This window comes from Acomys russatus, chromosome 14, assembly GCF_903995435.1.
Source record: "Acomys russatus chromosome 14, mAcoRus1.1, whole genome shotgun sequence".
NCBI classification, from domain to species: Eukaryota; Metazoa; Chordata; class Mammalia; order Rodentia; family Muridae; genus Acomys; species Acomys russatus.
In genome coordinates this window covers 30,153,169-30,173,569 of record NC_067150.1, presented here as the reverse complement: position 1 = coordinate 30,173,569, position 20,401 = coordinate 30,153,169, and the positions used below count along the sequence as shown (strand labels likewise).

At 45.4% G+C, this 20,401-nt stretch overlaps 1 protein-coding gene across 2 annotated transcripts; it reads right to left on the bottom strand.

Moving 5' to 3' along the window:
- Positions 1-457: 457 nt before the first annotated feature.
- Positions 458-19,776, bottom strand: Hepacam (hepatic and glial cell adhesion molecule). Of its 2 annotated transcripts, XM_051156183.1 has the most exons (8): positions 19,562-19,776; positions 19,154-19,259; positions 4,563-4,904; positions 3,672-3,953; positions 3,123-3,222; positions 1,808-1,881; positions 1,350-1,420; positions 458-781 (listed from the first exon to the last, which is right to left on the bottom strand). In XM_051156183.1, the coding sequence occupies exons 2-8, from the start codon at positions 19,236-19,238 to the stop codon at positions 479-481; spliced, it is 1,257 nt and encodes a 418-aa protein (XP_051012140.1). In that variant the 5' UTR covers positions 19,239-19,259; positions 19,562-19,776; the 3' UTR covers positions 458-478. The 2 variants fall into 2 exon arrangements, with proteins under 2 accessions (XP_051012140.1, XP_051012139.1); XM_051156182.1 differs by lacking the exon at positions 19,562-19,776 and having other exon boundaries at positions 19,154-19,428.
- Between the last annotated feature and the right edge of the window lie 625 nt (positions 19,777-20,401).

The following is a 20,401-nucleotide window of genomic DNA, read 5'->3' as shown; positions in this document are numbered from 1 at the left end:
CAGCATCAGACTTGTCTTTAGTTCAGGTCAGTGTGCGTTTCGGGATAAGTGGCCTCTAATTTGGGCTGGGGTTGGGGTACCGCAAACTTTAGGGATCGGAGGCATGTGGGATTGGGAGGTGGGTGGGAAGCATAACCGCTCCCGGGGGGGGGCATAGGATCGTCTCACTGGGTAAAATTATTGTTAGTTTCCATAAAACCCTTTAGGGGATTGGGCCGGAAATTTAATAATCTATGTAGTCCTAAGAGGGCACAGCTCATACCCACTGAGAACACAGCCAGTAAAACCAGCGCACATGCAACCGGGTTTAACACCAAGATCAGTGCTCCATCCATCTGTGCAAGCTCACATGCGTGTGCACCCTAAACGGGGATCAGGCCACGATCTACCCTCACCCCTGGCCAGAGGCACCGGACTTCTCAGCCTCCCTCCCACCCCGCGGCCGCTGACAGCAACCGGAGCGGGCTCCCGAGGAGGCTCAGGCACTGATCTCCACCTGCCCAGTCTCATCCTGCTCCCGGATTCTGTGCACGCCAGCAGTCCGCAGTGTGCGCGAGGAGCTGCGGGAGCGGCCAGGCGAACTAGGGGCCCGTGGTGGCGACGTGTGCGTCCGGCCGGTGGCGGGAGAGCGCGCTGGGGAGCGTGGGTAGCGGCGGGCTGAGCGGATAGGCAGCCCGGGAGAGCGGCCTGGCACCGGCGGCGACACAGAGTAACCAGGAGGTCCGGGCTCCGTAGTGCTCCGAGGCTCTGCAGTGGGGTTCTCATCCGGCTCTGGGGAGTCCTGGAAACACAGGCGCTGCAAGGGTCAACTGTCTCCTGACCCAATCTGGGAGCCCTTTGTTTTGGGCACTGGAACTACAGAGGCGAGGGGGAGGCAAGGGCGAGGGCGGGTCTCGGATTCTCCATCCACACCCCCACATCCTGCTAAGTCGCAGGCATAAAACTAGGAATACACAACACCTTGTATGGCCCAGGCACGTGGCAGGTACCTGGCAGTAAAGGTTAACATGACTCAGTGCCTTGTCTCTTTATCCTCTTTCAGACCTTGTCATGGCAAATGGGGCTATTTCAACTGAGCAAAGAACAGAGGGAGGAATGACTATCAAGTAGGACTTGTGACAGGGGATAGCTTGGACGTTGTGGGAGCTGGGTTAGTCCATGAGATTTCATGCTGACTATTGCTTATATTGTGAAGGCCAGATCCGCCACTCATTTGCTTGCTTAGCCCTTCATAAGTTGTTTTTATCTCCGTCTCACTTTCCAATCTCTAAAGTGGGGATTTCTGCAAATACTTCAAAGATGTAGGCACATCCTCCTCTCCCTAGGGGCTCCTTAACAGAACCGCTTACCTTGTCCTTCAGGATATAGAGTGCCATTGGGTTCTTCCGATCCTGTTCTCCACTTCGGGGTAGGGTGTCTGCTGCGTAAGAAAAGAATGGGATGTCTGGTCCAGGGGCAGACCCTTCGCATCAGTGATTCCCAGCCTTCCTAATGCTGCCTTTAATACTATTCCTCATGATGCTGCGACCTCCAACCATAAGTTTACTTTCTTGCTGCTTCATAACTATAGCTTTGCGACTGCTATGAACTGCAATGCGAATACCTGTGGTTTCCAGTGGTCTTAAGTGAGCCGTGTGAAAGGCCCACGGGTTGAGAACCATTGCTCTACACCGCCCAGCACCTATATTCTGTCACCGGAACCCTTCTTTGCTCTGCCGATTTTCCCAGCACCCACCTTTCCTTTTCCCAGTAGGCCTCTCTGTTCTGACTGCTGATGGGCTGGGCCAGTGGGTGGCTGGGAGCTCACCTTCTGATTTTAGGCGGTCGTCATTCTGATCCATGTATTCCAAGGAGCTTTGCTTCTCCAGCTTCCTCTTCTTCCTGCAAATCAATCCGACCCCCACCACCAAGAACAGAGTTATTGAGTGTGAACAGGAAATCCAAGGAACGGACACAGAGAGGGTTCTAATGACCACAGAAAAAGCCTTTTGATGGAAAGATGGGCTAGGAATGGTGGAAGTCCATGAACTGTGGCATGAGTCACATGTAGGTTTGCATGCTAAGACTGTTTTTAGCATTGTGACTGTGGGTAGGCTATTTATCCAATGTGAGTTTCAGTGTCTTTTTCTGTAAACTGAAGGGCCCTGACTTAAAAGGCAGCACACTAATCCACCTAGCTGACACACACACACCCCCAAAAAATCACCATCAACAATGCTGGGGTGGTCAAAGGTAACTGAGATGCAGTTCCATATACAATGGAAAAATACATTTAGAAAGAGGGAAAAAAATTTACCCTAGGAGGAAAAAAATTCAAAAAGACAAGAATAGAATTGGGAGCTGGAGCCACGCATGGTGGCCCACTCCTTTAATCCCAGCACTCGGGAGGCAGAGGCAGGCAGATCAATGTGAATTTGAGGCCAGCCTGGTCTACAAAGTGAGTCCAGGACAGTCAAAGCTACACAGAGAAACCCTGTCTCACAACAAAACAAAACAAATCAAATAAAAACAAAACAAAAAGCAACAAGCAAACAATTGGGAGCTGGGAAGGAGGAATAGTGATAGCCTTATAAGCATGAAGAATCCACATGAAAAGATAGGTGTAGTGGCACACAATTGTAATCCTAAGACAGACAGAAGAATAACACCTCTGGTATCCACATATATGGGCATACACACGCACATGCATTAACACATACCCATACTCGCACCTACACACACACACACACACACACACACACACACACACACACACACACACACACGGGGCGGGGGAAACTTGAGATGTAGCTGAGGAGTAGAGTGCCTAGTATGAACACAACCCCAGATTCAGTGCTTAGCGACATAGTCAATCACTCAATCAACGCTAAACTTGGGAGTGAAATAGAGTGAAGGGAGCCAGGCGTGGTAGCGCACACCTGTAATCCCAGCACTCAGGAGGCAGAGGCAGGCAGATCTGTATAAGTTTGAGGTCAGGCTGGTCTACGAAGCGAGTCCAGGACAGACAGGGCTACACAGAGAAACCCTGTCTCGAAAAACAAAAACAAACAAACAAACAAAAACCAAAACAAAAACAGAAACAGACTGAAGTAAGAAGGAAGGTATGGAAGTCGACTAGTTACCTAGACTTTTTGGAGGGTTTCCAGCAGGCACAGACTGTCACCAGGGTCACGAGGAGGAAGATGCCGCCTGTAGACAAGATGATATAGAGGGAGCTTCTTCCTAAGGAGAGAGCAGCAGAGAGGTGGGGACAGTTTGAGAAGGAGGGCAGCAGTGGAGGGAAGAGAAAGGGGCCCAAAAGCATGAATAGGCAATGACAGAACTCACCTAAAGCCTTACCTCCCACTTGTGGCCGTCCTTCATGAACAGCCAGACCGCCTCTACCGGCCCCACCCCACCCCCATCTTACCCCCTGTAGGCCAGTGGTTCTCAGCCTATGGGTTGCAACCCCCTAACCATCAGAAAACTGATATTTATATTATGAGTCATAACATCAGCGAAATTAAAGTTATGAAGTCACAATGAAAATAATTATATGGTGTCACCACAACATATTGTATTAAAGGGTCATGGTACTAGCAAGGCTGAAAACCACTGCACCAGACAGTCACTCTCGGGAATGCCTTCTGCCCCAGTGCGTACTCATATCTTGGGCAGGTAGGGAAACTTACTGTATACGGTGATCTTGACAGGCAAGCTGCGGACCTGGCTGATAGGGTTCTCCACCACACAGCTGTACAGGTCATCATCCTCCGTGAGCACTCGGGTGATGGTGAGCACCTTTTGGTCAGGGGACAGGAGCATTCGGGAGTCATTGAGGAGGGGCTTGCCATCCTTCAGCCAGGTGTAGCTAGGCTTGGTGCCATTCTCATGGGAGCAGTTGAGGGTGAAGGCTTCACTGAGCTCCAGAACAGTGGTCGAAGCCACTAATACCTGTGGCCTTGAAATGGGCACTGAGCCCCGGGAATGGGAGGATGGAAATGCCTGTGAGTCATAATGTACCGCATACTTCCTCCTCCAGTCCCCCCATCTTTCAGCATATAACAGTTCAATCTGTTGACTGAGAAGTCCCTCCAGAAATCCTTAGCGTAGTCCTGTCCCCCAAAAATCCATCCATCCATCCATTCTTCATTCACTCATTGTTAATCAAGCAATGTCTAGATTGAACAACAAAGTCATGATGAGTGTCCTTACTTCCTTCTTCCTAAGTACTATTCTGAAACCACTGGGCTTTAGTTAAACTGATCTAGCCTGGAAGATATTTTAGCTGGTGGGAACTAGGACCAACTCTCTCAGTTTAACACTAGACTCTATCAGCTCAGGCAAGACACAAGAGGTACAGAGACTGTACCTCATTTTCCTTGTCTTCAAAATGCAGAGAGGGACATTATCCCTTGATTATCATAAACTGTTAAGTGGGCTGGCCCATGCAAACACTCTATCCATGTTAGCTGTGACTAGGTCCTACCTCCTGATGACCACTCAGCTGTTTAAGTTGAGTTTTCTTGGGTCTAGCCTTAATCTCAGCCTTGTCCTGCCTCCTTCCCTGCTGAGTGCTTTACCATCCACGGTGAGGTTGATGGTCTTCTCCCCAGTGAAGGTATCATCAGTGATGGAGATCTCCACTTCATAGGTTCCCTCATCTGCCAGCTGCAGGTCGCTGAGAAGCAAGGAGCCATTTTCAAAGAGCCGGATACGGTCGCGATAGTCAGGCCGCAGAGTGCCAATGACCTCCGTGCCTATAGACTGCACCACAGTCACTGGCTTGTCACGCTTCAGCTGCCACTTCACCACGGGCTTGTCGCTGCTGGTGCTACTGTATTGCACAGAAAGCAGGGCCGACTTCCCCACCGTGCCGTGGATCAGACGTACTGGGCTGGTGATGTTCACCCCCTCCAGGGGGACTGCAAACAGAGGCCCATTGGGGAAGAGGGCAGTGTCAGGCCCTCAGCCCACTTCCACCTTCAAGCCCTGTGATCGTCCTTGCACCTGAGACCCTTAACTTCCTGCCAGTCCTGGCTTCTTACCCACCAGCAGCACCTCCTCTCCTATGGAAGTTCTTTGCTGCCTCTCCTCTGTCTTTCTTTCCTCATAGCCGTCCCAGCTCTTCTATGGCATTATCTCTCTGGCGTTTTCCTCATTGACTCATTCTGGAAGATTACACTGCTACACGCTCTACATGATCCTTTCATAGAAATATTTATTGAACATCCTTTGTGTCGAGTCTAATATGGAAGTAGGATGGGAGGAAATTGAAAAAGTGTGGGAATTAGATCCCCAAAGAAAGAGGAATGCAGAGACTGTGCCCTAGAAGAGGATGCTCAGGGGCCTGAACACACAGGTACTTCCCAGGCACACCGAGAATTGCTCTGTCCTCACCCCAGGTATAACTGCGTCTTACCAGGAGAGCTCAGTAGAAAAGAGTTCTGGACCTGAGTGGGAAGTTCTGGGAATTCACCTAAACTCCGGCCCCGTTTGTATTATCTACAGAGGAAGAATTTGAATGTGTAGAATAAAGGGTTTGGAACCTTAAGGCCTTCCAAGACTTGGCTCTACGACGTACTGGCTGCGTGCATATGGATAAATAATCTTTCTAAGCCCCATCCTTCTTATTTATAAAATAAAAATAGCGACTGTAAACCAGACACCAGCCTGTAATCCCAGTTCTTTGGGAGGTAGAGGCAGGGGGATCGGAAGTTCAAAATCACTCTTGACTAGACAATATGAGCATACATGAGACCCTGTCTCAAAAGGTGGCGGGTGGGGGAGGACAAAATATAAAGAGAGAGTTAGGAATGCAAGTCTGTACCTTTCCATTTCTTTCTTTCTTTCTTTCTTTCTTTCTTTCTTTCTTTCTTTCTTTCTTTCTTTTTACTTGTACTAAATGGTCTGGACCAAATCAAGACATAAGTGAACTAAGTTTGGTTATAGTAATTAAAGAAAATTTTGTTTGCTGAACAAATTCAATTGATTCAAATAACAGGTGCTTTGTTACGTATGAATGCCTCCCCTTCTGTAAAAGGTCAAGGAAAGGCCAGTGGCCACTTTTCCACCTCTCTGGCCTCAAGTTTTTTTTTTCTTTGTACAATAAAATAGTTAGTTAGACCAGATGGCTTCTAACTAATTTCCAACTCTCATTTTCTATCCATCATCAGCCAGGTATTACCAAACCCCAAGAGATGATTCTGCAGATTAAAGCTCTTGAAGGTGGGATTATGTGAATATTATTTGCTTATTGGAAGTAAGTATTTTTTTTAAATATTTATGTATTATGTACACTGTGCTCTGCCTGCCCATACACCTGCAGTCCAGAAGATGACATCAGATCACATTATAGATGGTTGTGAGCCACCATGTGGTTGCTGGGAATTAAGTATCCGTAAGCTTAACTTCTGAGCCATCTCTCCAGCCCTGGAAGGAAGTCTTAAGTTGAGAATGTTAGAATGGATGAACGTAACTACTTGGAAACTTTTTCCTTTGTTTTGTCTCGTTTTGCTACGCTGTCCAGGATGACCTCTACCTCCCAGTCCTCCTGCCTCTACCTGCTGAGTCCTGGATGACAAAAGCATGCCACAAAAGACCCATCTCATAGATATTTTCATATTAATTTTTGAGATAACACCTCAGGTATTCAAGGCTGGTCTCAAACTTGCTATATAGCCAAGAATGGTCTTGACCTCCCGATCCCCCTGCCTCTACCTCCAGAGTCCTGAGACTGTAGGCATGTATCCCCATAGCCAGTTTACGCGGTGCTTAGGATGATCTTAGGCTTCGTGCATACTAGGCAAGCTCTTTTTCATTTGAGTTGCATCTCAGCCCCTCAAACATTTTTATCTTATATGTGTGAGGGTTTTGCCTGAATGTATGTATGTGTACCACATGTGTGCCTAGTACCTAGTGAGGCCAGAAGAGGGTGTCAAGGCCTCTGGAACTAGAGTTACAGATAGTGAGACCTGTAGTGGGAATCTCATGTGTCTGTATAGACGCGTCACCTGTCAATAAAAAGCTAATGTCTTATAGTTGAGGCAGAAAATAGGAGGTGGGACATTCAGCACGAAGAAAGGATTTTGAGATAGAGTCGGGTGCAGGAGATTTGTCCAGGAAGATGTGAGGAAGACAGAAGCATGGGTAACCAGCCACGTGGCAGAATGTAAATTTGTATAAATGGGTTATTTTAAGTTATGAGCTAGTCAAAGAGGAGGCTAGCTATACGGCTTAGGTAACTGTAAATATACTTTGAGTCTCATCAGTCATTATTCCAAGAGCTTAAGGTTAGGAGGAAAAATCCCTGCAACAGTGACCTGCCATGTAGTTACTGGGAATTGACCCTGGATCCTCTGCAGAAACAAGTACCCTTAGCTACTGAGCCATCCCTCCAGCCTTAAAGTTTTATTTATTTTTGTTTTTTTTTTATTTATATGTATGTATGTCTATGTGAATGTATATTATATGAGTATGGGTGCCTGTGGGGGCCAGAAAAGGACACTGGAATTAAAGTCATAGGCTATTGTGAACCTCTTGACTTGAGTGCTGCAAACTGAACTCAGGAATTTTGGGAGAGCAAGACATGCTCTTAACTGCTGAGGCATCTCTGTAGTGCTTCTCCTCAAACAATTTTCTTTTTCTTTTTCTGAGACAGGGTCTTACTGTGCAGTCCTGGCTGGCCTGGAACTTGCTATATACTAGTCTGACTGTGAATACAGAGAGATCCACCCATCTCTGCCTTCAAAGTGCTGTGATTAAATGCATTTGACAACATTCCTAGCCTAACCTCAAACATTTTTTAACAAAAATATTTTTTTTTTTAAATCTTACATGAAAACGGAAATAAATGAAAGATGGCCCTGTATGCCTTATTTTTTTTGGCAGAAGAGTGACAGAGATCTGAGTTCTTTCTTCCCCAGTAACATGTAGAGCTGCTAGGAGTTTCTGTGGTCTTGTGTATCAGATTAAAATCCATTTGGCTGCATGTTCTGTAAAGTTTCTTTCAATTTTCAGTTTTGTGATGACTGAAGTGGGATTCCTTATCTAACAGCTACTGATGTCCTCTGCGGGCACTTAACATACACATGCACATTTACAGACACATATATACACATGTTTTAAATTTTTGAGACAGTGGAGAGATGGCTTAGTAATTAAGAGCATTGGCTGCTCTTCCAGAGGACCTGGGTTCAATTTCCAGCTTACAAATGTCTGTAAGTCTAGTTCTAAGCTATCTGACACCTTCACACAGACATACATGCAGGCAAAACACCAATTAATGCACATAAAATAAAAATAAATAAATAATTAAAAAATTTGACTAATAGCTTTGCCATGGTTTGGGTGTGTTGCAAGCCTTTTCCTCTAGGTGGTCATATTAGGAGAGAGTGAACTTTTGGAGTGGAGTGGGTTAGCCCACTGGGAGGCCTGTCCTTGGAGGACATTGAGAGAATTATTGTGGGACTTTGTGTTAATTCTCCAGAAATTAAATTGTTATTTTTAAAAATGAGGCTAAGCGCGCCCTCATCCCTGTTTTACTGTGATCTCTCTTCTCATACACGGTTTTTGATGCTTTCTATTGTACTATGATGAGATGTCATTGAGGGTCTCTCCCAGAGTTGGTGTTACATTGTTTGGAATTTCTACCTCCAGAACTAAGAGCTAAATAAACTTTTCCTTATAAGCTGTTCAGCCTTAGATATTTCACTATAGAAATGGAGAGCTGACTAATACAGATCTCAACCACCAAACTTCGGGGCCTCTCATTTCCTTCTAGCAGTGCTGATCCTAGACCTCAGACAAGGAGAAAGCATTAGAAGGCATTAATTACCCTTCTCTCTCCTATAATCTGATTTCTTTCTTTTGGGTTTCCCTGAATTATATTGTCTCCTTTCCGTTCCAAGGTTCCCAGTTGCCTTTTTTTGGTGATGTTCCCCGCTTAATTGTTTTGTTTTTGTTTTTTAATAAATTTAGATTATATTGTGAATAAAAACACTGGAGAAGATGCAGCCTTTCGCTGCCTCCTAACTTACCGGAGCCCAGGTGGCTACCCTCCTTACACTGTGAACATGGGTATGCCCACAGCGGAAGGGATGCATGCACACTCATTCTAAGAGGATGACGCCATCTTTCTTAGACTCTGATGACAAGAACATTTTTGCTAAGCATGCACACAGTTGCCTAGAAACTAGAAAGAGTCTAAGTTTGGGTTTCATAACTTTACTGCAACACCAAGAACTGGGACAGAAGCCAAAGCAGGACACAGAAATGAGGAAACGGCTAACACCTCAGGCCCAGAGTGACAATAAAAGGGGGGAGGGTTACTCAACCTGGAGAAGCAATTAACTTAATCATTGTCTTCGAGGCATCATATGTAGAAAGTCTCTGTTCCCACCGTGGGCAAAACAAAAGGAAATTACCATCTCTGCAATATGTTCCTATCTAACTAAACAATGCCCTGGTGTTCAGGTCAGGAGTTTCTACTCAAGGAGAATTTGACCTCCTGTGACGCCAAGAAAAGGCAAACTTCAAGAATGTGTATCTGCACTGAGCTGTGACCCCTTTATGCTTCGTCTCTTAAAGGAATCACCTTCTACTGGCTCTCACACCTTTATGGGGCAAATTCTTCATTTTGCCTTAAACTCACCCTTCAAATGCATCAGTGGGATGCATGTTGTAGGACTTGTCTCTCTGCACCTTACCCGTTTTCTTAGTGCCGTTACCACACTTGTAATCCTTTTTATCGGAAGCAAGTTTTGTTTGCTTGGGTCTATCTCCTTCCATTTCTTTGACCATCATAGATGCCCTTCTCTGGACTTTCCCCAACTGTTTTATTTCCTTTCTGTCATATGGTGACCTAACCCTCATACAATAATCCAAGGGCAGCAAGAGCTTTGCCCTCTGAAAGGAAGAACATTTTGTTTTCTGCTGTTGGTTTTTAATATCCTTTCTTTTTAGTGATGATCTTGATATAGGCAAGATAGACGTGCAGAGAGGGAAAACGAGGCAAGTATGGTGGTTGGACGGTGATGTAACCACAGAGTTACATTGCAGAAGGCATCATCAGACTACTCAGTTAGTAAAAGTCAACTTTACCCAGGTCAACTTTACATCATCTGGGGCCAAAAAGACCATTGAAAACAACAACTATCTGCCCTTTAATTCAGTCTGGTGATATCTCTTCATCATTGACCTTAAGGAATTCCTGACTCCCATGATGCATCTGGTGTTATGACATATCCAACGACCCCTTATAAGAACAAAAAGCATGGAGCAAACCCTGCTGTGAGAGCCCCTCTCCGTTCCTGAAGTTCCCTGTGACTTCTGTGGTTACCTAAAGTTTGCTCACATCACGCTCTCCATGGTGAGCGATACGGAGAATCTTGCTCCCTCTGAGTGCACTTTCACCCTGAAATTAACTTCCTCCCAATTATTTGCTTTGTCTCATCTCTGAATTCTTTATTTAGTGGCTACTCAAACCTGGAAGTGCTGGATTGGCGGTCTTCACTATCTGCTGTCCCTACCTTTGCTGAATTCATCCCGGGGAACTGCTAGGTTTCAAACCTGGAACAAACGGCTGAGGCACCTATTGAGCCTATCAAAGTGGATGCTGGCTGCCAGGTTTTTCCTGCTTCCCTCAGTCCCTGCCTGTTATTTGGGCCTCCTGGTTGGCATACTCAGCTCCCTTCCCCAAACTTTTCCAGTCTAGGGGCTGGGCTGCCCTTCTGCCAGCTGCTCTTTCCTATATAACCCAACCATTTTGGTTACCAACTTTCTTTGTACCTTTGGGCCTCCTGGCTGCTGTACCTGGTTCCCCACACTCTCCTCTCTGCACACCCTACCACCCCACTCATATGGCACAGCTAAGTCTCGTCATGTCCACTCTGTACTGTCCCAGATAGCCCTGCCTCTGGCTATGCTCTCTCACATATCTACAATGAACCTTCTTCTCAACCTGGGATCAGTCATCTCCTTTCTTTTTCTATTTATTTATTTGTTTGTTTGTTTTTCATTCAGCAACAATCTGAGAAAATGACCCATCCTTATCCCTTTTATGGCATATGAGCATGATTTGTTGTGTAATGGTGGGGATTATTGCATTACACTCCTGTGTTGCTATTCTGTTGAGGCCTGGTCTATATAACTGTAAAATCATTTGAAATGTCGTCATTCAGGGACATGGGGGACAGGATATTGGGAAACTTTGAAGAAGTCCCTTGAGGTTCAGGCAAAGAGGAGGCGGGCTATTAATCTACTCTTTAAGGAACATGGATGTTCAGGAATAGTTTAAATATGAATTAAGACAGCATGAAAATTGCCATATTTGTGGGTTGAAATGATCACTATTGTTAATCTGTCTATTCTCTGAAATCAACAATTTGATCTATAAAAAGCAAACAAAAAAATGTGTGGCCATGGTGGCTCACGCCTTTAACCCCAGCACTTAGGAGGCAGAGGCAGGTGGATTTCCGAATTTGAGAGCAATGTGGTCTACAGAGCAAGTACCTGGACAGCAAGGGCTACACAGAGAAACCCCTTCTCAAAAATTTAATAATAATAATAATAGTAATTTGACCTGTAGTTTAATACACTACCACTCAAATCTCAGGTAGCTTCCTTTCTTGTTGTTGTCAAGATAGATCAACAGAGTAGACTAGAGCAGACTTGCCTATGATGCCAATTTATGACGAAGGTGAGAGTTTGTTGTCCTTGGATGACAGGACCACTGCTTTGAAGTTGCTTTTGGCAAAACTGCTTTAGCAACCCCTCACTTGGCCCTTCCCAAAAGTGTCCCTTTCTAACGCTTATTACAATTATTATGCCCCTCTCTTTTGCCTTGCATTCCAAATTCTGAAAGAGAAGCCCTGGTACAACTGTCCAGCTAGGAATGGAGATATGCTAAAGAGACACTGTGCTTTCCCGTTGGCCATCAGACTATCCAGACAATGGTCTCCAAGCAACTGGAATCCCTCAGGAATGTTATGATAGGAGAAGGAAAGGCTAAAGCCTGACATCAGCCAGAGAAAGAACTTGTCTTCCAGGGAGGAAAAAATTCCCATAGTTGTGACTTGTGAGACCATCTTGTTCAAACAACAACAGGTCATGATGGGTAGGAGAACTACACTTCGAGCAGGAGTGTTTAGTTATATATACCTCTTGCTCTCTATAAACCTAAACTTTATGTCTGTACCCCAAAAATGGACTGGTAGGGGGCTGGATCTTTTCTATTCCTCTTCCCAATGCGGCTACATTGAATATCCTTTCTCTTCTTTTCACTATTATCTTCTAAAGACGTTTGTTTGTTTGTGGAGGGCATGGTGTGTGCCCCATGAAACCCTTCGGCTCTCTCCTTCCACTCTGTGTGTCTCAGGGATTAAAGTTAGATTGTGAAACCTGGCAACAAGTGTCTACTCACTGAGTCATCTCACCAGTCCCTTACTGTCTTTGTAACTGGCCTATTGAGGACAAGTGTCTGAGCCTAGCTTGTTAGAGTTGTCAGGGCCAAGGCTCTGACTCTTAACAGTTCTGGCAACATCATCTAATAACTCTTTAGAGTCACAGGACACAGAACATCTCTGCTGACCTTTGCAGCTCCCTCCTTAGTCTTTAGCTCTGTGCACTGACCAACATAAAGTATGAATACTGCTGTGAAGTTTAACTTGGAAAATAACATCTCTCTAAAAAAACAACAACAGGAGCTAGTCAGTTCAGGAGGTTGGGGTTAACTGCAGTGTTCCAGAGAAGAAGATACATGGCTTGAATGAGAAAGAGGCTTATTCAAAATTTAGCCTTCCTGACTTACACTCCACTCCCTCTAAGGTGTGTGTGTGCATGCGCCTGAAGGTGTGTTCCCTTATACAGAGGTCAGAGGAGGACATTGAGTGCCCTGTGCTGTTACTCTCTGCCTTATGCATGGAGACACTCACTGAACATGGGGCTAGGCTGGTAGTCAGGAAGCTCCAGCCATCTTCCTGTCTCCTTCCTGGCTCCCTGTACTGTCTTTAACAGGCATGAAGCTAACACCACCAGTCTTTTTAATGTCTGTGGCCCCTGAGCATTTGAACTCAGGCCTTCATGCTTATGCAACACGTACTCCTATCTACTAGGCCATCTCCTCAGGCTCTAAGGTAGAGCTTTAAGGATAATAGCCCCTAAAGGTCAACTCTTGAATACACAGGGTCCTCCCCACCAACTCTGGCTTCTCCAGTACTGACCACTGAGTGGCAGGTTGCCTGGACTTATTCCAGTAGCAATCATTATAATAAATAGTGCCGGGACATGTAGAAGTAAAAATGAAACTTTAAAAAAAAATTATGTATTTATTTATTATGTATACAATGTTTTGCCTGCACATGTGCCTGCACTCCAGAAGAGGGAACCACCACGCGGTTACCAGGAATTGAACTCAGGACCTCTGGAAGAGCAGTCAGTGCTCTTAACCTCTGAGCCATCTCTCCAGCCCTGTAAAAAAATGAATCTTTCTCTTATATAATGTGTTGGAAAAATGTCAGTTCTAGATAAACTGGAGATCTAAGTCTGAAAAGGGAAACAACATTTTAAACAGAACAGGACAGTGACTGCCGGGCTTGAGAGCAGATACAGACTTCTTAGAGCATACACACACAAAAAGAGGTTAACAGGAACCTGGGTGTGGTAGCCTATGTTTATGTGGGTTCTAGGCTATAGACTGAGAGACAGAAGGAAAAAGAAAACAATAAGCAAAAAACATCCAGACAACTCAATCGAAAGCTGTGCAAATGATTTGGATCAAGGGCTGGAGAGATGGCTCAGCAGTTTAGAGCACACAGTGTTTGTTCTCCCCAGAGGACCAGAGTTTGTTTTCTGTTACCCGCATTGGGTGACTCACAACCACCTCTAAGTCCATCATGTACGTACTCAACACACACAAACACACAGAGTTTAAAAAGATAAAAAAATGAAACAGACATGGTAGTGCATGCTTTTAATCCTGGCATTCAGGAGTCAGAGGAAGGTGGATCTCTCTTAGTTTGAGGCCAACCTGGTCCTTTTTTTTTTTTTTTTTTTTGAAAAAAAAAAAAAGATTTATTTATTTAATGTATATGAGTGCTTTATCTGCATGTATGCCTGCACACCAGTAGAGGGCTTCAGATCACATTATAGATGGTTGTGAGTCACCATGTGGTTGTGGAACTTGAACTCAGGACTTCTAAAAGAGCAGGTGGTGCTCTTAACTGCTGAGCCATCTCTCTAGCTCCCAAAATAAATCCTTTAAAAAAAAAAAAAAAGATTTGGAACAGGTGCTTCAGAGAAAAATATATCCAATTGGCTAATAAAAATGGGAAAAGCTCAGCTTGATTATGGACTTGATTATCATGGCGATGTAAGTTGAAACTGTAATTTGATCCCATTTCATTCTAACAAGGACAAGATGATTGAGAGATGATTGGCTCATGAAGGCATTAACTTTGTTAATGGTTAATTCACCAATTACGAATTCACCAGCTACGTATGGCCTGGTTGGAGGAATACGTCATACGGGGTATGTCTTGCCTGGCCCCTTCCTGTCTGTCTCTCCCTTATACCCACCATGAGCTGATTTGCTTTCCCACATGTTTCCTGACTTTGTGATGTTCTGCCGAACTAAGCACAGGCCCAGAAGCAGTGGAACCGGGCGACTGTGATAAAGGACAAAGTAGGGACACTTTACGTTCTGTATTACAGGAGCACATTGGCAGTGTACACTGTAGGTAGGAATCTGCATTGGACACTCTGTAACTTGCATTATCATGTAGGAGGAATATGAGACTCATTGGCCTTAGGCATATGTGAATACCCCACTACAGAGAGATGACGATGAGGGAAAGTTGCAGGAAGAAATAAGGAGGAAAGTGCCAACACCACAAGTCATAAAGATAAGGCCTGACCACCTCACTGGAGGGACTAGACTAGAGTTTGGATTGATTAATTGCCTTTGCTCTTGTTCCCTATAGAATGGGCTAGTTATTGGTGGTCTGAGTAAAGCGGATTTGGGGATGATGACACTCTGGCCTGCTGCATTGCTGCCTCTGTGAATAAAGTACTGTTTGAAGAGGCACTTCCTGTCTTTGCTCACTGGCTTCTGTAGTAATAGGCAACACAAACTACTTGGCTTCATATCTTGGTGAGTACAAAGCCAAAATAAACATAGCCAAGGCATAAAACTGGAGCAGAGAAAGATTTATTACCTGAAGCAGGGAGGTAATGCCCTCCTTGAACAAAGGAAGAGTCAGAATTTCATTCAGGGAGCCTATACATACTCACATAGAGCTTGGCCAAACCTTAAGCTGTATCACTTAGAGAGTATATATACCCCTGGGCACGCCCAATAGGATATGGAGGACTTGTTTAGAAGATGGAAGTGATAACAGGAATGCCTCTGGACATGCTAGGCTCGCACCACAAAGTTGATGCTGAAAACGAAGGCTCTTTGAAGATACATTAATGCAGGAGTCTATTCTGAAGGTGCCTGACTCAGTGGTTAACACAGCAACTGAAATACTTGGGTTGTTCTGTTGTTAAAGCCTGATTTATTCCTTTTTTTTTTTTAAGAGAAGGTATCACTATGTAGCCCTGGAATTCACTATGTAAACTAGATTGGCCTCGAACTCACATAGATACTCCTGCCTCTGCCTCCCCAAAGTGCTGAAATTAAAGGTATATGCCACCCGCCTAGCCTTATCTGTTTCTTATCTGTGGAATGATTACATGGCTTTGTTCCCTTGTTAAGGTCACATCAGGCTATATCCCTAAGCTGAATTTTTCTCTATGATATTTTCAATTACACTATTTTTTTTTTTTTTTAAACTGAAAAGCATCACCACTACAACGTGGTAGTGAACTTAGGCTAAAAAGATATTGTGTGTAACGGCTCATTCCTGTAATCCCATATCTCAGGAGGCTGAGGCAGGAGAGTAGCTGTAGTTCAAGGCTGACATGAACTACAGTATCAGACTGTTCTCAGTATCTACCCGCTTTGCCAAATTCAACACAGAAACCAGGTAGAGACGGGTCCAGAGAATAGAGCCTCTGATGTTTGGATTCATACCTTAGACCCTGGAAAAGTCTTATTTGAATAGTCTGTGAATTGTGCTGTTGAGTTTACTAAGGCTGGATTTGGCCTGATTTTGGACCAGCGAGATGGTCTAGTGAGTAAGGGTACTTGTCACCAAACATACCTGGGACCACAGGGCAGAAAGAGAGAACTGGTTTCTGAAACTTGTCTTCTGACCTCTCTAGTTTTGTGCCCCAACCCTCACAAAATGAGCAGATAAATGTGAAAACAAAGAAGGAGGAGATGAGCCGAGGGAGCATGTCTGCAATCCTAGCCAATGCAGACCTCTGTGAGTTCAAGGCCAGCCTGGTCTACAAAGTCCACGACAGCCAAAGCTACACAGGGAAACCCTGTTTAAAAAAAAAAAAAAAAAGATTTGGGAGGGGAAACAAACAAACAACGAAAGCAAAGAAAGAGGAGGCTGTGGCATAGAAAGTCTGATTGTCAACATCAGAGCCTAAATTTTACTTTATGTGTGAGTATTTTGCCTGCATTTACAATATGTACTACATATGTGCCGGGGTCACAGGAGGCCACTGTACTGGAGTTATGGATGGTTGTGAGTCACCATGTTGGTGATGGGAAACAAACCTAGGTCCTTTCTGCAAGAGCAGCAGGCACTGTCATCTCAGCCACCTCTCCAGCCCTCTCCTTGCCAATGTAATACTACATTTCCCAGGTTGCATTGCAGTTAGGTATGGCCATGTGACAAAATTCTAGCCAACAGAATTAGTGTAAGAGATATGTGCCACTCATAGACTTATTTGGAAAGCCCTTCCTCCCTTATATGTCTGTTCATTGCATTTGTTAATTCATTAAGGGTTTGTTTTTGTTGTTCTGGTTGTTTTTGTTTTTGTTTTTAAAATTCTCTTTGGGCAGGCATGATTGTTCAGGCCTTTAATTCCAGTCCTCAGGAATCTCAGGTGGAGACTGGCAAATCTCTGTGAATTTGAGGCCAGTCTGGTTTACGTAGCACATTCTAGGCCAGCTAGGGCTACAGAGTAAGAGGTTTCTATCACAAGCAAACAAACAAACAAACAAACAAACAAACACATTATCTGTCTGGAACAAATAAAGGCAAATCCCACCGTGACCCATGGATGCACACACTGAAGTAGACAAAGTCCCATCAGCTTAGCTTGTTCCTTGAGGACTCTAGGCAGTGCCATCCTTTCGCTCCTAGTCTACCACGTCATTCCACTGGCACATGATTAATGCCAACAACTTAAATTTTGGAATTTATCTGTTTACAGATGCTGGCATTTCCCTAAATATTATAGTAAAGATGGCAGAGACTTCACACAGGATCTGTGTCCTTATTCCTTATTGCAATAGCAATGCAATAGCCTGGGGCTCAACATTTAGCTCTCATAGCTTATAACTAATATTGTTTGTTTGTGACAGGATCTCCTGCAGCACATGCTGTACTCAAAGACGACCTTCAATTCCTGATCCCCCTTCCTCTACCTCTTAAGTGCTGAGATCACAAGCACGCACCACCATGCCTGGCTCATAATTAATATCCTATTAGCATAGTTTATAATTAGAAAACAGCTTTGACGTGGCCTAAAGCACAGCTCCTCAAACTCACGCTCTGAAGTCCTCCCAGTGCTCCTCCCCACGCAAGCCCTGCATCTCACAGTGAGACCTCTTCTGGCAATGGTGTCTTTGCAGAGCCAAGGAATTAAGATGAGGTCATACTGGAGGAGGGTGGACCCCCACTTCCGAACAAGTCCTTGTAAAAACTGGGACATCTGAATACTGACACGCAAACAGGAAAAGACGCCACCTGAAGGCTGGAGTTTTGCTGCCACAAGCCAAAGAAGCCTGGGACGAATCTGTCCTTAGTGCTTCCACAAAGAGTGTGGCACCCACTGATACTTTGATCTCCAGATATCTGCCTTTCAGAACTGCAAGACAACACCCTTTCTGCTGCCTAACCCACCTAGCCTGTGTTGTTTTGTTTCATCAGCTCAGAAGAATTCAACAGGCTCCCATTCTCTTCTATTTTGCCTGGTTTCTTCTTCACTGCCTCATTGCAGACCCAGAGGTCCGAAAATTATATCTGATCCTGCCAGTTCCCAAATTAAAGAGCATGTAATTTCCCCATCCACTGGTTTTAGACTAAATCCCACCTTCTGTTTGCAAGGCTTTTACTGAACTCGATTCACACGTTCCTCTCAGCAATGCGGAATTTCTGGGCTCCGCCTAAACACATGAGACTATTTCAAGCTCTTGACCTTTGTCCATTTTCCCAACAATAATCTCACTCATGTTCCTACCTATTTTTCTCATCCTCTGAGATTCCGTGCAGACATTCTTTCTACAAGGAAACGGTCCCTGCTTCTGGCCGCCCATCGGCATCCTGCCCCACCAGCCCCAGCTTCCTGGACGGAGGCAGGTGACTTTTTTTTTTCTTCTGATTCCTGCTTTTTGTTAAAATGATCTATGTATCCGCTTGCCACACTACGATGTGCATTCTAGGCTCCCTGTACTTGTGTGTATGTACACATAAAAACACCTACAGAATTTAAATTAAAATCAGTTCCCTACAGAGTTGATAGGGGGCGCTGCAAGGGGTAGGTGTCTATGGCTTGATGTGAATTATGGGTAGGATGGATTCCTATCCTAAAACAGGAGGCTCATTATCTACAAAGCTTCTTTCATCTTTCAAGCTGTTTGACACTCAGGGAAGCCAGGGTTGAGGCTTGGGAGGCGCAAAACCAAGATTTTCCCTCCTCCTCCTCGGACCAAGAGCTCACATACGCCCTTAAAAAAGAATGCTGGACTGGCCCACGCCAGCAAGTCATCCCATAAGAAGTGGTATGACGCCTTCCATCTAGTGTACTAAATGCCGTGGGCGCTCCAAAGTCACCCAGCCTCTTGGGGAGGGGGCCAGAGGCCAGGGGCCAAGCGGGGAGCACAGAGAATGAAGAGATATATTCAACACTGATGCCTGAATTCACTGAGATGCTTCCCATGGCCACTGAGCTCTCTCCCCTCCTCCTGCCCTGAAGATATCCAGGCTCCGCTTTCCCCCCTCCCTCCCTGTCAAAAGTCCCAAGCTGTTTTCTCCAGACCCTTCTGGTCTCCTACCTGGCTGGATGAGAAGCAGGTAGACAAAAGGAGCGAGGCGTAGGGCCCTGGAGGTTCTTGACAGGGCTCCCCTTTCTCTCTTCATTTTGGGTGGCGTTCTCCAGCTCTGGTGCAGACAATTAGCATGATTTCTCCACTCCGGGCACGTCCCTTTGTACCACTCGGAGTTTCTCTGCCCGGGCACAACCCTGCCAACTTCCCTCTGAATACACAGAGCTCTGTGTGTTGCTGCCCTTGTTCTCAGCTCTCGCTTTGCTCAGACCTAGCATTTTCTAGTTTCCAAGCCCTTCGCCTTCCTGCGCCTTCCTGCGCCTCCCCTACTTCATAACCCCCTGCCCGCCCCCTCCAACAACAGTTTGGACAGGGTATCTGCTTAGACGCTAATCTCCATTGCAGGCTCCATCTTACGGGGTTCTGGTGGTCCAGCGGTGCTTGGCTTGTCTGCAGTAAAGCCCCATTCCCAAGGCAGATGCAGATCTGGGCTCAGCGTCCCAACTTAAACGGCTCCACCTCACACTCCTCCTTCTGTTTGAGGGCAGATTTCTAACAAGAGGGTGGAGAGGGTGGCGCTTTTGGATATCTCGGTAAATGAGAGACCCCCAAAAGAAAATTGCTGAAGAAGTGGAAGCCCCTGTTTTACCCGACAGGAAGAAGACTGGAAAAGGGCTTGATTTTGGTTATGTTCATGCATAGTCTAAGTTGGGATTCTGTCCTATCACAGGTTCAAAAAATGTTGGGAGCGTCTTTCCAGAAGTCACTCTGTCACACACCCCTACCTGCAGCCAGTGTCCTAGGACATGCCAGAGCAAAAATGAGGTTAATGTCCCACAATCCAGCGCCCGGGGTGGGACTCTGCTATCAGTGTAACAGTCTAGTGTGTCCTCCTGTCTCACAAGTCCGTGTGTTCACTCCACTCACGCTCATGCCTTCTCACTAAATGCCTGGGTACTCTGTGGTGATGGGATGAACTCAACATCTTTGAGTCCCTGATTTTTACCCCCGGAAAACGGCTAAAACAATAGCGCTGTTGGAGGAATTGTTGAGAGGATTGGTAAGGAGAGCCCAGCCGATGCTTTGTTAGGGAGAAAGTGTCTAAGTGAGTGTGGCAGTGCACACCTGCAATCCAGCACTAAGGAAGCAGAGGCTGGAAGATTGGGAGTTCAAGGCCAACCTGAGGTTCACAGTGATACCCCTGTTTCAAAAACAAACAAACAAACAAAAAAACAAAAAAACCCGACACAGGTGCAG

Excerpts from the sequence above, each read along its gene's own strand:
- Hepacam (XM_051156183.1), bottom strand. The coding sequence starts at position 19,238 with ATGAAGAGAGAAAGGGGAGCCCTGTCAAGAACCTCCAGGGCCCTACGC. Across the intron at positions 1,882-3,122 it reads AAACCCTCCAAAAAGTCTAG|GAAGAAGAGGAAGCTGGAGA; the intron begins GTAACTAGTCGA and ends ATTGATTTGCAG. Across the intron at positions 782-1,349 it reads TCTATATCCTGAAGGACAAG|GACTCCCCAGAGCCGGATGA; the intron begins GTAAGCGGTTCT and ends CTGTGTTTCCAG.